The sequence below is a fragment of the Peromyscus maniculatus genome, chromosome 1 (assembly GCF_049852395.1).
Source record: "Peromyscus maniculatus bairdii isolate BWxNUB_F1_BW_parent chromosome 1, HU_Pman_BW_mat_3.1, whole genome shotgun sequence".
NCBI classification, from domain to species: domain Eukaryota; kingdom Metazoa; phylum Chordata; class Mammalia; order Rodentia; family Cricetidae; genus Peromyscus; species Peromyscus maniculatus.
The window spans coordinates 149,339,184-149,354,895 of NC_134852.1; the positions used below are offsets into that span (position 1 = coordinate 149,339,184).

Consider the following 15,712-nt stretch of genomic DNA (forward strand, 5'->3'; position numbering starts at 1 on the left):
GGGGCCGGCCTGACGGCGCGCTCTGTTGCAGGAGCCGGAGGAGGCGGCTGCCCGGCGGGCGGCAACGACTTCCAGTGGTGCTTCTCGCAGGTGAAGGGCGCTGTCGACGAGGACGTGGCGGAAGGTGAGACCCGACCGACCCCCGAGCCCCGGGAGCAAGGTCACGCTCCGCCGACGGCCCGATTGCGGCCGCCGGTGCCCTCCTGGCCGGTGCTGTCCTGTGAGACCCTCGGTCGAAGAGAGGGAGGGGCGGCTGTAGGGAGCCTGCGTGGGGAGAGACTGCGGCGGAGGCCCGCCTCGGGGATCTGCTGGGGAGGCGGCAGTGGACGCTAGCCTTGGGAGGCTCTGGGGGGGATGGCCGTGGACGCCAGCCTCGGGGGGTCAGTGGGCAGATGGCCGTGGAGCCCAGCCTCGGGGGGTCAGTGGGCAGATGGCCGTGGACGCCAGCCTCGGAAGGCTGTGGGAAGTCTTGAGGTAAGGCGGGAGACACACATCAAACCGTGCGGGGTAAAGTAGGTAGGTCTGTGGCCACAGTCTCTGGAGTCTAGGGTGTACAACTGTCTTAAATGCGGCCCCCAGAATCTGTAGGGAGGCAGGGCTGTAGACACTGGTCTCTGACCGTGGCCCTGGGATTGAGCTAAGAGTTGGTACTGTAGGGTAAGATAGGAGGCCCATATGTTGGGGGGTGGAGGGTCATGGCCGTTGGTCTTGAGGCCCTGTGGGGTAAATCATGTCTCACACACTGATGTCGGGGCCCGTGTGGTATAAAAGGGGACCGTGGACTCTGGTCCCTTTGGGGCCTGTACAAGGGAAAAGGAGATCCATGCAAGGCTTTTGGTCTCTGGGGCCCATTCGTGAGACTGAACTCTTGAGACATTGTGTGCTCCGGGTGCCCTCCTCAGTGGACGTAGGTGTGCTGGTCTGCCCAGTCCGATCTCAAGCCAGAGACACTGGTCAGCCCTGGGCTTCCATGTCTTTCTTGGTCGTGAGGCTCTGCAGTGGTGGCATTCCACTGCTGAGTGTCTTCTCTTCCTCTGCTGCTCTTTCAGAGTCACCCCTCCAGACTTCGTTCTCGGGTTTTTGGGGTTTGTGTTGGTTGGTTGGTTGGTTGGTTGGTTGAGAAAAGTTCTTGGTTTTGTAGCCCCGGCCGGCCTTGAACTCCAAGGCCGTCGAGTCTGCCCCATCCTGCCCAAGTGCTGGGATGTCAAGCACACACTTAGCTTTCTTTTCTACGCTTTTATTTATTTATAGTGTGTGTGTGTGTGTGTGTGTGTGTGTGTGTGTGTGTGTGTGTGTGGTGTGTGTACTTTACCCTGCACAGGTCAGGGTTAAAGGACAACTTGTCGGAGTTGATTCTTTTCACCTTATGAGTCCCAGGGATTGAACTCGGGTCATCAGGCTTAACAGCAGGTGACTTTACCTGCTGAGCCATCTGACCAGCCCCCCTCCTCACTTATTCCTTAAAATTTGTTTACGTATTTTGGGGTGTTTTTGTTTGTTTGTTTTGTTTTGTTTTTGAGACAGGATTTCTTGTAGCCAAGATTAACCTCAAACCCCTTGTGTAGCTGAGGTAGGCCTTGAATTCTTTTTGTTTTTGTTTCTTAAGGTGGATTTCTCTGTGTGACAGCCCTGGCTGTTTTGGAATCAGCTCTGTACACCAGGCTGCCCTCAAACTCATAGAGATCCGCCTGCCTCTGCCTGGAATTAAAGGTGGGATGTCAGGAATGCTAGGGATAAAGGCGTACACCACCACACCCGGCTTTGGCCTTGAATTCTCTTCACCACAATGCCCTGCTTTCTGTAAGACTGTTGCTTTGTCTTTCCCCTAATCCCAGCTTTAAATGTGCTGTGGCTGAAGGTTAGTAGACAAGGAACTAAGAGAGCTTGAGGGTTGTGGAATCGATTCTTAGAGACTGGAGCATCAGCATTTTATAGTAGAACCATTGAAACTTGTTCAGCGATCTAATAAACATGGACCTTTCCCTTTCTTTTAAAAGAAGTCTGTTCACCCCACCCACCTTCCTTGCCACTAGCAGCCTCTTCTCAGATGTCTTGTCCTGCTTCTTGTTTCCCCCTTCACCCTGTCTCTTCCTGCCAATGTCTGGCCTGACTCATGACCCTTGAGAACATCTGGAGGTCTGTGGTCCCAGGGGACAGACAAGACCAGACCAGGTAAAACTGCTCTCCGAAAAGTTGCAGAGATACGTGGTTTGAGATTGAAGCCAGATGACTTTTATGTGAAGTAGTTTATTGATTTTGTTTCTTCTGTGTTGGCATAAAATGTATTACTGTGTTTCATTTTGCATGTGCCAAGTAGGTGACAGGTCAGCCTTACTTCTGTGATTATTGTAGCTATGGGAATAATGGTGGTAAGAAGGTGGGTTGGCCTTAATTTCTGGTTTCTGTATGGTTTGGTTTGGTTTCCATTGGTAAGTTAAATGAAAGTAAACTGACTTTATACTTTGGAAAATGGTGTTCTTTCCTTTATAAATCTTGACAGAAGTATTTTGTTGCTTGTGTTAAACTGATTAGAACTTCTTGTGTTTTGTTTTAAATTTTGGTTTTTTTGTTTTTTTAGACAGGGTTTCTCCATGTAGCTTTGACTGTTCTGGAACTCTGTAGACCAGACTGGCCTTGAACTCAGAGATCTGCTTGCTTCCACCTCCCACCATAAAAGGTTGTGTTGATAGCCGGGCGGGTGTTGGTGGCGCACGCCTTTAATCCCAGCACTCGGGAGGCAGAGGCAGGCGGATCTCTGTGAGTTCGAGGCCAGCCTGGGCTACCAAGTGAGCTCCAGGAAAGGCGCAAAGCTACACAAAGAAACCCTGTCTCAAAAAAAAACCAAAAAAAAAGGTTGTGTTGAGACTAAAGGCGTGTGCACACCACCTCTGCCCATCCTTTGTATTATAGTAAAACTTTGAGTACATCTAAAATCTTAGTTAGCAAGTCTTTTGTATGTGTGTATAATATTGTGATAATTACCTGTATTTTTCTTTTTAATTGTATGTGTTCACAGTTTTCTGTTTTAACACACATACTTCTTAATTCATCATTTATAATTTCATCGCTTTTTGTCAGACAGAGCTGTGGTATTGTTTGATTTATCAGTGATGGTTTAAAAAGGCAAAGGTAGTCATTGGCAACTAGGACTTGTAACAACAAGAATCAGTGCCCCAGTCCTATCCAAACTCAAGCTTGAAGAAATGTTGGTGAGAGATAATTAAAGGTGGCATTTCAAGGGGTTTATTTCATGTGCTGATGCTTGGATTTGAGAACTTAAGATATGGCAAAATTTATCTGTTGAAACTTGTAGCTGGTGAGACTTTTTGCTCAGCTCTGCAAAATTCCATGTAGCCCTGCTCCTGGCTTGTCTTTCTTTGGTCCTGGGCATAGGCAGTCAGATGTGTCCTAGAGGTTAAGTCTGAGGTCTTCTGACCTGGCAGACAATACCCAGAGATCATGGGGGACAGAGGGTAGGGTGTAAATAGACAAGCCAGGCAGAGCAAGATGAAAAGGGCTTTTGTTTCCTGTTTTTAACCTAATAGCCTCTGATACAGTATTGAACTGTGCACACTTTGATTACTTTTATGTATATAAGAATGAGATTTTTGCTGTGAGTCCAGTTACCATTTCTGCTCAAAACTATGGTTTCATTGTGTGGTCGGTGAGTCCTTTATGCCTGCAAATGGGAGCAAGCTGGGCACACAGGGAGATTAGTAATTGTTTGTTTCTCCTTCTCCTGTTGGAGAGTAGACTAGGAAGCCAGAATCAAAATAGCAAACCTAGGGGACTTCCAAGTACTGGGCTTTAGTCACTGCTTTAGGGATTAATTATTTGGGCAGATTTTGTGATGTGCAGTGATTCAACCACCAGCTCCTGCTCTCTATTCCTGAACATTCTTCCTGCAGGTGAATATTGCATGCCATTACAACCTTTTGCATGTTTGTACTTGGTACACTGAGTCCTCAAGCCTAAAGGCTTGTTTCCTAGGCCTTGCACAGGATCCAGCCATAAAGCGGTGATAGCTAACATTGAGTGCTTTGTGTGCCAGAAATTGTGCGGGAGCACTGCCTGTGACAGTTAATTTTACCTTTACCCATCTGAGAGGCTGTTCTTCCCAGTTTCAGATGCACAAACAGGCACAAAGAGTGGTCACCTCAGCTCCATAGCCATATTAGAACAGAGGCTGCCTGTTTCCAAGGCCTGTGTGTGCTTTGCTGCTCTAGTAACCAGTTTTAGCCAGCCCTGGGGAAACCCCTTGCAGAATCTATCTGTTGGTTAGCAGAAATTGTCCCACTAGCCGTTGAACTAAAATGCCTTTGAAAACACAGGAAAACTGCATGCTTTAAAAAGGAATGTTTATCACCTGGAGTGGTAGAACATGCCTTTGATCTCATCACTCTGGGAGGCAGAGGCAGGTGGATCTCTGAGTTTTGAGGCCCGCCTGGTCTACAAAGTGAGTTCCAGAATAGCCAAAATTACACAGAGAAACCTTGTCTTGAAAAAAACCAGAGAGGGGTGGGGTGGGGGGATACTTAACAGATAAAGTCAGAAGTCTCAGAAGTAAAGCATTCAAGTGTAGTGTCGTTTTCTCAAACCTCACATCAAAAAGTAAGCCTCACAGACAAGTTGTAACTGGAGCCCTACAAGGCAGACACCTACTACTTTTAAAACAAGCTTGGAGTCAGTTCACTCACAGGGAACCTCGGGGACTCTCCCTTTTTGTGTTCGTTGCTTTTCCAGAAGAAATGAGGGGAACTGATGGAGAGTCTTATGTTGAATTTGATGTTTTTGAGCTTGGTATCATAAGATCAGCCAGTGTATAACAGCCAGTTTCTTCATGTCAGAACTCAAAATATTAAATGCCTTGTCTTTTTGTTTATTTTGTTGTAATAATTCTTTTTCTTCATTTATATCATGTCTATACCTTCCTCAGCCCCTTCCAATTCCTCCTATGTCCCCCACTACTACTCAGATTCTTGACCTCTTTTATTACTGTTACACACCTCACATACACAGGAAGAATAAATCCAACCTATAGAGTCTATTTAGTAGTGTTGCTATGTGTGTGTGTGTGTTTAGAACTGACCACTTGGAATTGGATAACCTGTTGTTGTTCTTAACTTTTATAATTAGAGAGCAGGCATCGGAAGACAGTTTAGGGGAGTGATCTATGTGGGTTCCAGGGATTAAACTTGGTTCATCAGTTTTGGTAGCAAGCGCCTGTCCACTGAGCCATCTTGCCAACCCTGTCATTTCTTAATTAATCCATGAGGGAGTTTATTGCTTTAAATTCAACTTTTAACTTCTTTTTCTTTTTTAACCTAAGGAAATAATGCAAACTCAAACTAAAGGTCTATGTGCTTAACTCCAGGGTACACCTTGGGAATTATATAAGTGAGCTGGCAAGCTGAGTATCTGGCATATAAATAAAAAGATTTAAAAAAAGAAAAAAGATAAGCCCTCCTTTGGGTCACAGAGTGTTTTGAAAGAAGCAAACTCCAGAAGGTAACAAAATGCGTGGAAGTTGGGCTAAAGTCAGGAGGTAACTAGGATTCACTGAATGTAAAATGCATCTCAGCCCAGCAGTGGTGACATACACCTTTAATCCCAGCACTCGGAGGCAGAGGCAGGCAGATCTCTGTGAGTTCCAAGCCAGCTAAGGCAAAGGAACCCTGTCTGCAAACAAACAAACAAACAAAAATTACATCTCATTTCATAGACAGTTAAATGTGGGGAATGTGGTATCAGGGATGGGATATTTAGTCATAGTCTTTATGTGTTAGGACTGATTCCACATATGGAAATTGATGCTTAACACGGGTCTTTCTACTTCTTTCCCTTCTTTCTTTTTCAGTGGCACAGGGTGTTTGGTAAGGTGAATTATTTCCAATCTGAGTTCTGCACTCTGTTGCAGCATTTTCATTTTGTCTGTAGGAACGTGTGTCAGGGAGAGCATCAGTGAAGTGAACCAGTAGTAGTAGTTTGCAGTGGAACTAACTGAGAAGGAGAAATCAGACACTGCCTCTTCCCAAGGTCCCTGCAGTTCTTCATCCTCACTGCGTTGGCCACTTTCATCTTTGAAGTTGGATCTATGACCAGGGAGTTGACCTGGTCACAGTTCCATAATTAGGTGTAGTTTGCAAGATTGTCCTTAGCATTAAATGAACACTGTGTTTTTAGTCCTTGATGTGAAGATTTCTTGTTTGAAGGGAGATCCTCGGTTCAGGGTATATTCAGCAGTTATCAGTTGTGAGGGCCCCTACAGACCCTTGATTGTCTAGAAATCACACCAAAAGATTTATGATAATAAAAAAAAAAAAAAAGGTGCAGTACTTTGGTTACTGGTTAAAGTACTAATCTGGATGTTAAATAACCAACTTGAAATGTTCGCTTTTAGCTGTATTTAACCTGAGATTGCTTTATACCTCTGCAGTCTACTGAATCCTGTCTTCTGGACCTGGCATCTTGATTTTTTTTCACTGTTACCCTACAATGTTGCCATCTTTGCATCATTTCTCCTGTTTCTTTCCTGTTCAAGGTTATTCTTTTTGCTTCCTGTCTATTCTCAACATGCCACTGATCCTTCTCATTCCATCAGATTGCACCTGGTTGGTAGATCCCTGCTCTAGCTGCTCTTCACACCTGACTGAGGACTGTCCTTTGACTTGACGTCACGTGTTAAGGCAGGTCTCTTCAGCTTGATGCCAATCAGTACAAAAAGGCAGGCTATATGGAAAGGCAGTGTGCAGAGATGTAGGTACAAACCCTGTTTCTACCCTCTTGCTAGCTTTGTGTTGGCTTAGCAGGACATTCCATTTCCCCATCCAGAAATTGGGGACTTTACCTACAACTATTACAGAGTTGATGAAATTCCAGAGAAAACTGGAAAGCTCTGGCAAGCAGGGACACAGCTGGTACCTAGGGTACAACTTAGAGGAGCTGACCCTGTGCTGCTGTGGGAGGCATGGAAAAGGAATAGTGATATGAGGCTTAAGAAGTGCACTGAAGGGCTGCCCGTGCTTGGCCTAAGAAGTGCAGAAATGAAATTTGGTCAGTGGGTAGAGCATTGCATCCCTGCTAGGTGTAGGACATGTGGAGAACCAGAGAGGAGTGACCACTGCACAGAGGAGGTAGAGGTGGAAGGGAGGAAGTCAGGGCATGACAAGAAAGGAAGAAGAGAATGTGAGGTAAAGAGTGCTTTGAGGAGAGGTATAAGAAGCATGGCTTTCTGAGAAGTATGAGAACACACAACTTGGTCCTTTGGCAAGCAGGAATGCTCTGAGAGGCAGGCCAGCCCAGCTAGTAATAATGCTACAGACCTTGAATCCCATGCCAAAGGCTTTGAGTTGTGCTATGAGTGACTGTGATCTGAAGGTCCTAAGCAAGAGTAAAAGAACTCTAACTGTATGAAGGTCACCATGGCCTCTGGGGTATGACTGGGTAGAGGAGCACAGGTTCTAGGGAGGAAGTCAAACTCTCAGGAATTTGTACACTTTTCCTCAGAGCCAAATGGCAAATAGTTCAGACTTTGCACTCTGAACTGTCTTTTCACTTGGTGTGACTTGGTTTGACAGTGTCCTATGTCAAGTGTTTTGGGGTTTTTTGTTTGGTTTGGGTTTTTTTTTTTTTATTTTTATTTTTGGTGACAGGGTTTCCTCTGTGTAGTTTTGGCACCTGTCCTGGATCTCGCTCTGTAGACCAGGCTGGTCACAGAGATCCGACTGCCTCTGTCTCCCGAGTGCTGGGATTAAAGGTGCGCCACCACTGCCCTATGTCAAGTGTTAAACCTGTCTCTTCAGCCTGATGCCAGTCTAGAGTAAAGAAAGGTGGGACACATGGAAAGGCATTGTGCAGAGATACTGGTACCAATTTTTACCTGCTGACCTCAAACCTTCAAGGTATACCTTGCTGGCCTTCCTGACTCTTAGGCATCTTACTTGGGACCCAGAAAACTTCCATGTGACTTAGACCTTTCAATATTTACTATATTTGAAATTAGAACAGCTTAATTTTTAATTTTTAAAAAAAAATTTTACTGTAAAATAAATCTATATGTTAATCTATTAATGAAAAACTATTTTTATGAAACAGGTTTAGTGAAAAGAATTCTATTGTCTTCCACTTAGGAATTCCCTTAAAAATGGCTTAATAAGAGACAGCTAATCCTCAGATCTGTACCCAGATTGGGTCTGTCATAGTTGGTTGTTGAAGTTCACAAAGAAAATTTGGCCTCATACTGTAGTTAGAAAATGGAGAAGCAATTACTCTTTCCAGGGAGTGGTGGATGTTCTGCTCTTTACTTAGTTGGGGCTTTGTTCTTAAGCTAAACGTTGGGATCTGGACCATCGGGTTTTTTGTTTGGGTTTTGTGTGTGTGTGTGTGTGTGTGTGTGTGTGTGTGTGTGTGTGTGTGTGTGTGTGTTTTGTTGTTGTTGTTGCTTTGTTTTTTGTTGTTGTTTTGAGACGGGTTTTTTTTTGTAGCCCTGGATGTCCTGGAACTAGCTCCGTAGACCAGGCTAGCCTCGAACTCACAGAGATCCTCCTGCCTCTACTGCCTGGCCATTGGGGAGCTTGTATATCCTGTCAGGCCAGACTCCATAGTTCTTACTCTTGTGGGAGTATTTGTGTGTGGCGCTATTCTGATTTTTGAAGTTTTTTTTTTTTCTCATTATGTTTGACCCAAGAAAATTATGTTAATGCTACCAATGATTTCCTCAGAAACTTCTCAGCAGGGGTAAGTGGTCAGCAGCAACAGTAGATACAGGCTCCCCAAAGTCTAATGTGTTCTTGAAAACCTGAATTTTATTATTGACAATAGATTTTATTCATAATTTTCTCTAAAGTAAGATGCTCACTTTGCTCATTTTCAAAAATCTACCACATGTCAAAGTCTGAATGACCAACCTTGGTAAGCCTTTCCAAATGAAGAGAGCATTCTATGAAAACAATGGCAAGGAGGTACCTTTCCTGGAAACAGATGTGCATGAAGAAGTAGCAGACAAACTTGGTGAAAACACAGAAAAACCTGGTCACAGGATGGGGAGCAAGTCAAGTCAGTGATTCCGGTGTTGATCAGGGACAGTCCGAAGGAAAACTGGCTCTTCGCCTTTTCTTTTGCCACATGGATGTCCTGCTGAATTTGAGGATGCTACTGCAGCATAGTGCTGGACTGGCTGCCAGTGGCCTCTACTTATCCACACGGAGGATGACATTGGTCCAGCAGAGCACAGATCTGCATTATTTCAATACAGCTTTGACCCTTGAGTTCTCCAAGGGTTCCTAAAGGTTCCACAGACCAAACTGTGAGGACCTCTGCCATGCAGGAAACTATCAATAGTGGAATGACCAAGACAAGGCAGGTTTGAAGAACAACCACATTTTTTTTTGTCTTGCTAGATTTTATTGTTTTTGTCCCAAAACAAAAATACAGTGATATTTATAGAAAACCAAATGGTAGAGCTGCTATAAAATGAAGCCTCTCTTGGTTTTCCCACTGTCCTGGAATCCCTCCTAGGTCCCCATCTGTAATTAACAGTGTGTATGTTCTCAGCCATTCTTTGTACTCATCTATCTTTATATTTTATGATTTAATTTATTTATAAGCAGCAGCTTCTCTCCTGGACTTGTAAATTCTGTTTGTGGCTTGCTTATTAGTGTATGGTTTGAGATCCCTTGCTAGGAAGTTTTCTCTTTGACTCCTTATATCCTGGCCATGGCCCTTGAGCTGTAACTGCTGCATTAAGGTCATTTCACATGTGAAGAAATTGATTCCCAGGAAGAGTGAATAGGTCACTTTGGGCTGCTACAGAGCTGCAGGTGTTCCAGTCAAGAGTTCTGTCCAGGTGTGTTATACCCACTGTCTATGATCAGATGTGCTAGATCACCTTCATCTGTGGTTCCCAGTCATCCTTCATGGTAGCTGCATTCTGTTTTTTATATAGGTGTCTTAGTTAGGGTTTCTATTGCTGTGAAAACACACCATAACCACAACAACTCTTCTTATAAAGAAAACATTTAATTGGTGTGTCTCGCTTACAGTTTCAGAAGTTCAGTCCATTATCATCATGGTGGGGAGCATGGTAGCGGCGTGCAGGCTGACATGAGAGCCCTATATCTTGCAGGCAACAGAAAGTTGACTAAGACAGTGGGTGGTATTCTGAGCATAGGAAACCTCAGAGCCCACCCCCAGAATGACACACTTCCTCCAACAAGGCCATACATACTCTAAACAAAGCCATACCTTCTAGTAGTGCCACTCCCTATGAGATTATGGGGCCAGTTACATTCAAACTACCACAATAGGTACCCTCATCTATCATACTGACTGTACTTAGTACTAAAGTGATGCCCCAGGACAATCTTGTCCATTCATCTGCCTACCTTTTAGACTTCCATCCACTGAGAAGTAGGCACATATCAGTAGCTATGAAAAATGGTAAGAATTCAGTTTGCTTAGCATTCTAGAGTCTCTCTTTACTTGTGTTTTAGAGGGCAATTGCCATCTGTCTGAAGAGATGAGATCCCAGCCAGGCATGGTAGCACATGCCTTTAGTCCAACACTTGTAGGGAGCAGAGGCAGTCAGAGTTCACTGATGAGTTGATTCAAGGTCAACCTTGTCTGCAGAGAATTCCAGGCCAACCAGGGCTATACAGTGAAACCCTGTCTGTGGGGAGGGGGACAGAAATAATTAGATGAATAAATAAAATAAAAGACATGTGACCCCATGGTTCCATGTGTAGGAATCCTACAGAAATGTGCTGGCATTTCACCAAGAGGTGCTTTGCAGTTATAGAGCCTCAGGGCAGTGAAGCAGTGAGCTGGGTCATGGTGTATAACTGGTTAGAGGGGTCTGTGCTTGGTGAAAGCAACATGACCTGCTGAGTGACAGCACTTGCCAGTCAGTGAGCCTGTATAAAAGGTGATGAATGCCTGGTAGGATGGTACTGGCAGTTAATGTGTGTCATCTGTGGGTGAAGATGGAACTGTCATTGAAGAGGTCTTTTGCTTTTATTTTATTGCACACCAAAGTGCCTTTCATTTTTACAGTGATAAGGAGGGAAAGACCAGCCAGAGAAATCAGATCGTTGGTAACAGCTAAGAGGTGGCAGATCTCCCATGAAGATCTTTGTGTCCACATTTCCAAGGCACACTGGCTTTTGTAAACTGTTCTAGGCTACTACTTTTTCATGTTTAAAATTACTTAAGTTTTTATTTTTCTCTTTTAATTGCCCTGCTCTGGGTATCTAGAACAACAAAACAGCTGTTTATAAAAGCTCCTTTAGGCCTGGCAGTGGTGGCATATGCTTTTAATCACAGCACTTAGGAGGTAGGGGTAGGTGGATCTCTGAGTTTGAGGCCAGCGTGGTCTCCAAAGCTAGTTCCAAAACATCCAGGGCTACACAGAGAGACCCTGTCTCGGGGGAAAAAAAAAAAAAAAAAAGCTCAGTTACTTACATAAACAGAACTTCTCAGTTTCGTCGTTGTTGTATGTAGGAACCTGGGCTCGAGTACTGGTCATTTGTCACATCTTGATATGCCCTATATATCTGACAGTAAAGCACTGTAGCGATGCAGTGATGGGAATAATGCAGGCATCTACATTCTCAATGCCTCTGCCTCAGCATTTGGTCTTGTTTGGATTTCTTTAAGAAATTAAAGCCACAGTTAGAGTTGAAGTCTATACACGTAATTTCTCAGTTGTACACCTCTGTCTCCTTGTCCACAGCAACAATGTCTGCTGTGACCATTGTGCAGCTTGCCCCTACCTCTGAGTTGATGAGTCGGTGCACAGATAGTTTCTGCTTGAGCAGACTGACTAGGATCACTTTCTCTATGCCTTTTCCTACATCTTTCTTTATCTTCTCTCTTGTTAACTCTGACCCACATGGTGTATTCTGTGCCTGATGTCTCTGTATGGACTGTGCCACTGTGTATTATACCAGAAAGGACATGAGGCAGTTGTCAGAAGAATTCAGGATGTCAGAGATCATCCTTGAAAGAAATAATGTCCTCTCCTTAGAACCCTGGTAAATTCAGGTATGAAATAGTGACATTCATGTGAAACAGACACTGAGAAAATATTTACCCTGTTTATAGTTTACTTAATCATTTGTTAAAGAATTCAGAATTCAATGGTTTGGTTGGTTGGTTAGTTTTTGGGGTTTTTGTTGTTGTTGTTTGGGTTTTTTTTGTTTGTTTGTTTGTTTGTTAAGATTTATTTGTTTATTATGGTTACAGTGTTCTGCCTGCATGTGTCCCTGCAGGCCAGAAGAGGGCACCAGATCTCATTACAGGTGGCTGAGAGCCACCATGTGGTTGTTGGGAATTGAACTCAGGACCTCTGGAAGAACAGCCAGTGCTCTTAACCGCTGAGCCATCTCTCCAGCCCCCAGAATTCAGTGGTTTTTAAAAAGTAGTCAGTTTACATCATGAGTATGTTTGTGTGCAGTTTTTGTAATCTAAGTAAAATACTACTACGAATGGGGAGAATTTATGGGTGAACAAGTAAGCATTGTGTACATTGTCATTTCATTTCTTTTCTTCAGATACTAGAGATTGAACCCAGGGCCTCAGACATACTAGGCAAGCATTCAAGCCTTTTTTTTTTTTTTTTAAGAAGGCTTGCTTAATTGCCCTGTTGGCCTCCCAAGTAGCTGGAATTATGGGTGCATGCCACTGTCTTGAGCTAAATTACCACTTGGGTGTGTGTGTGTTTGTTTCAGTCAAGCTCTCACTGTGTAGCCCAGGCTGGTCTCATAATTGAAATCAGCCTCTTGGGTGCAGCATTTCAGGCATGTGTACTCATTTGCATGGCCTGTACCTCGTGGTTTTTCATTATCCCCACCAGAGCCTATGCCTGTGAGTATTCTCTTCCTCCCTTTGCTACACTGCTGCCAGCATACTCAGTCTTTAGGGAGTCTGTGTGTTAAGTAGGAGCACACTAGTCATCCACCTGTCTCTGCTAACTCTTCTGTATTCCAGGCCCCTCACAATGCTGGGGGCATCAGCACTTCCTTCAGATTTACCCATTTCATGGCAGGATCTGATGAGGACTTTTGAAGCATGGGTTTTCAACCTACCTTTTTGTAACACTGTTTTTAGTACTTGTTATTGTTAAATTTTTATTTTCAAACAAATGTGTATCAGTTGGCAAACTTAGCTGTCATACAGTTTCTTCAATTTAGAGAGCTTTGAATTCCTACCTATATATTTAAACATATGTTGGTGTTTAGTATAAGGAAGAGTCTTTCAGAGTTGTGTATATTCCTAGTGAATGCTAGTGAAGATGGAGAATGAGAAGCAAGCTATTGGGAAGGATTAGCAGCCCTGTGTTAGGTTTAGAATTCCAGCTTGAAATTCTGAGATATTTCTCCTTTTGGTACAGTTCTCAAAATGATGACTTTATTACATTAATGAGGAAATCTCGGTCCTTATAGTAGTCTGAGTCTAAAGTAAAGCAAATTTGGTCACTGTTTCTCTTCCAGTTCCCTCTATTTGAGGGACACAGAAAGAAGAGCCTCAGTAGGGCCACCTTGATTTTGGACTTCTTGGCCTCTAAAACCATGAGAGAACTTTCCGTTCACTCTAAATGTACTGGCTGTTCTATGATCTCAGCAGAGATTGACTAGCCCTGGGAAGCTAGCTACCTCTTGCTCATGGGGCCCCCACTCCTCAGCCTTTGCTCTCATGCCAAAGGGAAGCCCCATGAAGGCAGGGTTTGCCCTGAGCATCATGTTCTCAGAGCCATACCTGCCATAGAGTGGTCCCAACAGTGTCTGTAGTTTAAAAAGTAAACTTCACTGACAGGTGGGTGCTGATAATGGAAGATGGTTTACATCTGTTCCCCTAAACTGCCTGTGCCCTTATTGTTCACACTCAGCATCTTTGATTTTAAAAATCGAGTAAGAGGACTTGGTGGTGAATGCCTTTAAATTAGCCTTTAATCCCATCACTCAGCAGCAGGCAGAGCAGATCTCTGTGAGTTCAAAGACAGCCAGAGCTATATGGAGAGACCTTGTCTCAAAAATAATTAGTTAAAATAAAAATTAAGCATGGCCTGGAGAGGTGGCCTAGTGGTTAGAGCCTATACTGTTCTTCCAGAGGACCAGGGTTCCATTCACAGCACCTGAATTGGGTAGCTCATAACATTCTGTAACTCCAACCTTAAAAGAACTGAAGCCTTCCTTTGGCATCTGTGGATACACACACATAAATAAAAGGAAATCCTGTGTGGGTGCATGTGTATGTTCTTAAGTGCTAGCACCAAGCTGTGGTGTGGCCTGCAGTTCATGTCCTGTCCTGCTGTGCATACCATCACCTTGCTCATTTTCCTCAGCCACAAGGACCTCCCTTCCTAGTGTGTCCTCCCAGTACACATCTGTCACTGGCTCCCTACCACCTGCTGCTCTTCTGCCCTGCCCCCTCCTGGCCTTGAGGCTTCTTCTGAAGCCCATTATCAAAGTAAGATGCTTTCTGATTCCTGCTTTTGAGCAATAAGCACTACTGGTGGCTTAGCTTTTTTTTTAGTAACATCACCTTCAGCCCATAGCTACCTCTAAAACAGCAGAATTGTGCTAATGGGCTATCAGTTTTATTGCAATGTGTTTCTCGTTACTGAACTAATTTGTATGTTTTCTTATATGGTTTTATTTTTCCTGGAGTTAATGATTGCCTCATTTTGATACAAAACCAGTTCCCCATCTCTCTCTTGTTTCCCCCCCCCCTCATTTGGCCAAATTGTAACTTTTTAAGATTTTATTCTTATTTGGATATATGTGAGTATGTACACGTGCATGAGCATGCCCACAAAGTTTCAGGGTATCAGATCCTTTGCTGCTGAAGCTTCTGTGAGCTGTGAGCTACTCCACATGGGAATCAAACTCTGGTGCTCTGAAAAAGCAGCAAGCAGTCTTAACCACATGAGCCATCTCTCCAGGCCAGCCAGTTTGTAGCTTCCAGCACTTTCTTGTAAATGGATTTGGCTTTTTACATATTCAAAAGCATTTTTATTCTCTTCAACCTTAATTAAAACTTAACTTTGTATAGAATCTTAAGTTGAAATTAGTTTTTCCTTAGAGTTTTAAGGATGGTATTTATCCCTCTCTCTACAACCTTGGGTGGCCATCAGATTCTTCTTCCTTTTGTGAGGTTGGAGTCTCTGCTGCTCTGTGAGGATGTCCTTGTTCTGCACCTATGCCTCAGTTGTGGTGGGCTCATCAGCCCTTCTGCCTGCAGACTCTTGTACCTAGGAGACTCTGGTCCTAACCCTCTGATACCCTTCTCTTGTCTCAGAACTGTCAACTGGGCCATATACCTCTGGAGCCCATCCTCCAGATGTATTTTCCTTCTTGTTGCCCATTGTACCTTGCAGTTTTTAGGCTGCTTACATTTCAGATAGAACTGCCTTCTCAGTCAGGCAGGGGTGATTGTAGCTGCTTCCCAGCCCTAAAGCACATCCTAGGTGAGACAGGTTGTATGTGTCCCAGGAAGAGCTTGGTGTAACACTAGCACGGTGAGTGCTGTTAGTAGACAGCAGGGCTACAGACATTAGTGGTCACTTGTGATCCTTTATTAGTGGACTTCTGCTTTCCTCCAAGTGTCTGCTTTGTTTGATTGACTTTTCTCACATCTGCAGATACTGGGCTGTGCATTTTGTTTTAAAAGTAGAGCCACTATGAAGACAGTTTTGTGAGCAAGTGGCCTTGGAGAA

The 15,712-nt window shown here is 44.0% G+C and overlaps 1 protein-coding gene across 3 annotated transcripts in view; it reads left to right on the forward strand.

Moving 5' to 3' along the window:
- Positions 1 to 15,712, forward strand: part of Ppp2r2d (protein phosphatase 2 regulatory subunit Bdelta) — a 36,538-nt gene that overhangs the window by 211 nt on the left and 20,615 nt on the right. For all 3 annotated transcript variants that reach the window (XM_006987573.4, XM_016006097.3, XM_076554520.1), the window contains one exon: positions 32 to 124. In XM_006987573.4, the coding sequence (XP_006987635.1) occupies positions 32 to 124 (93 nt within the window). Of the gene's footprint in view, positions 1 to 31; positions 125 to 15,712 lie in introns of those variants that run through there.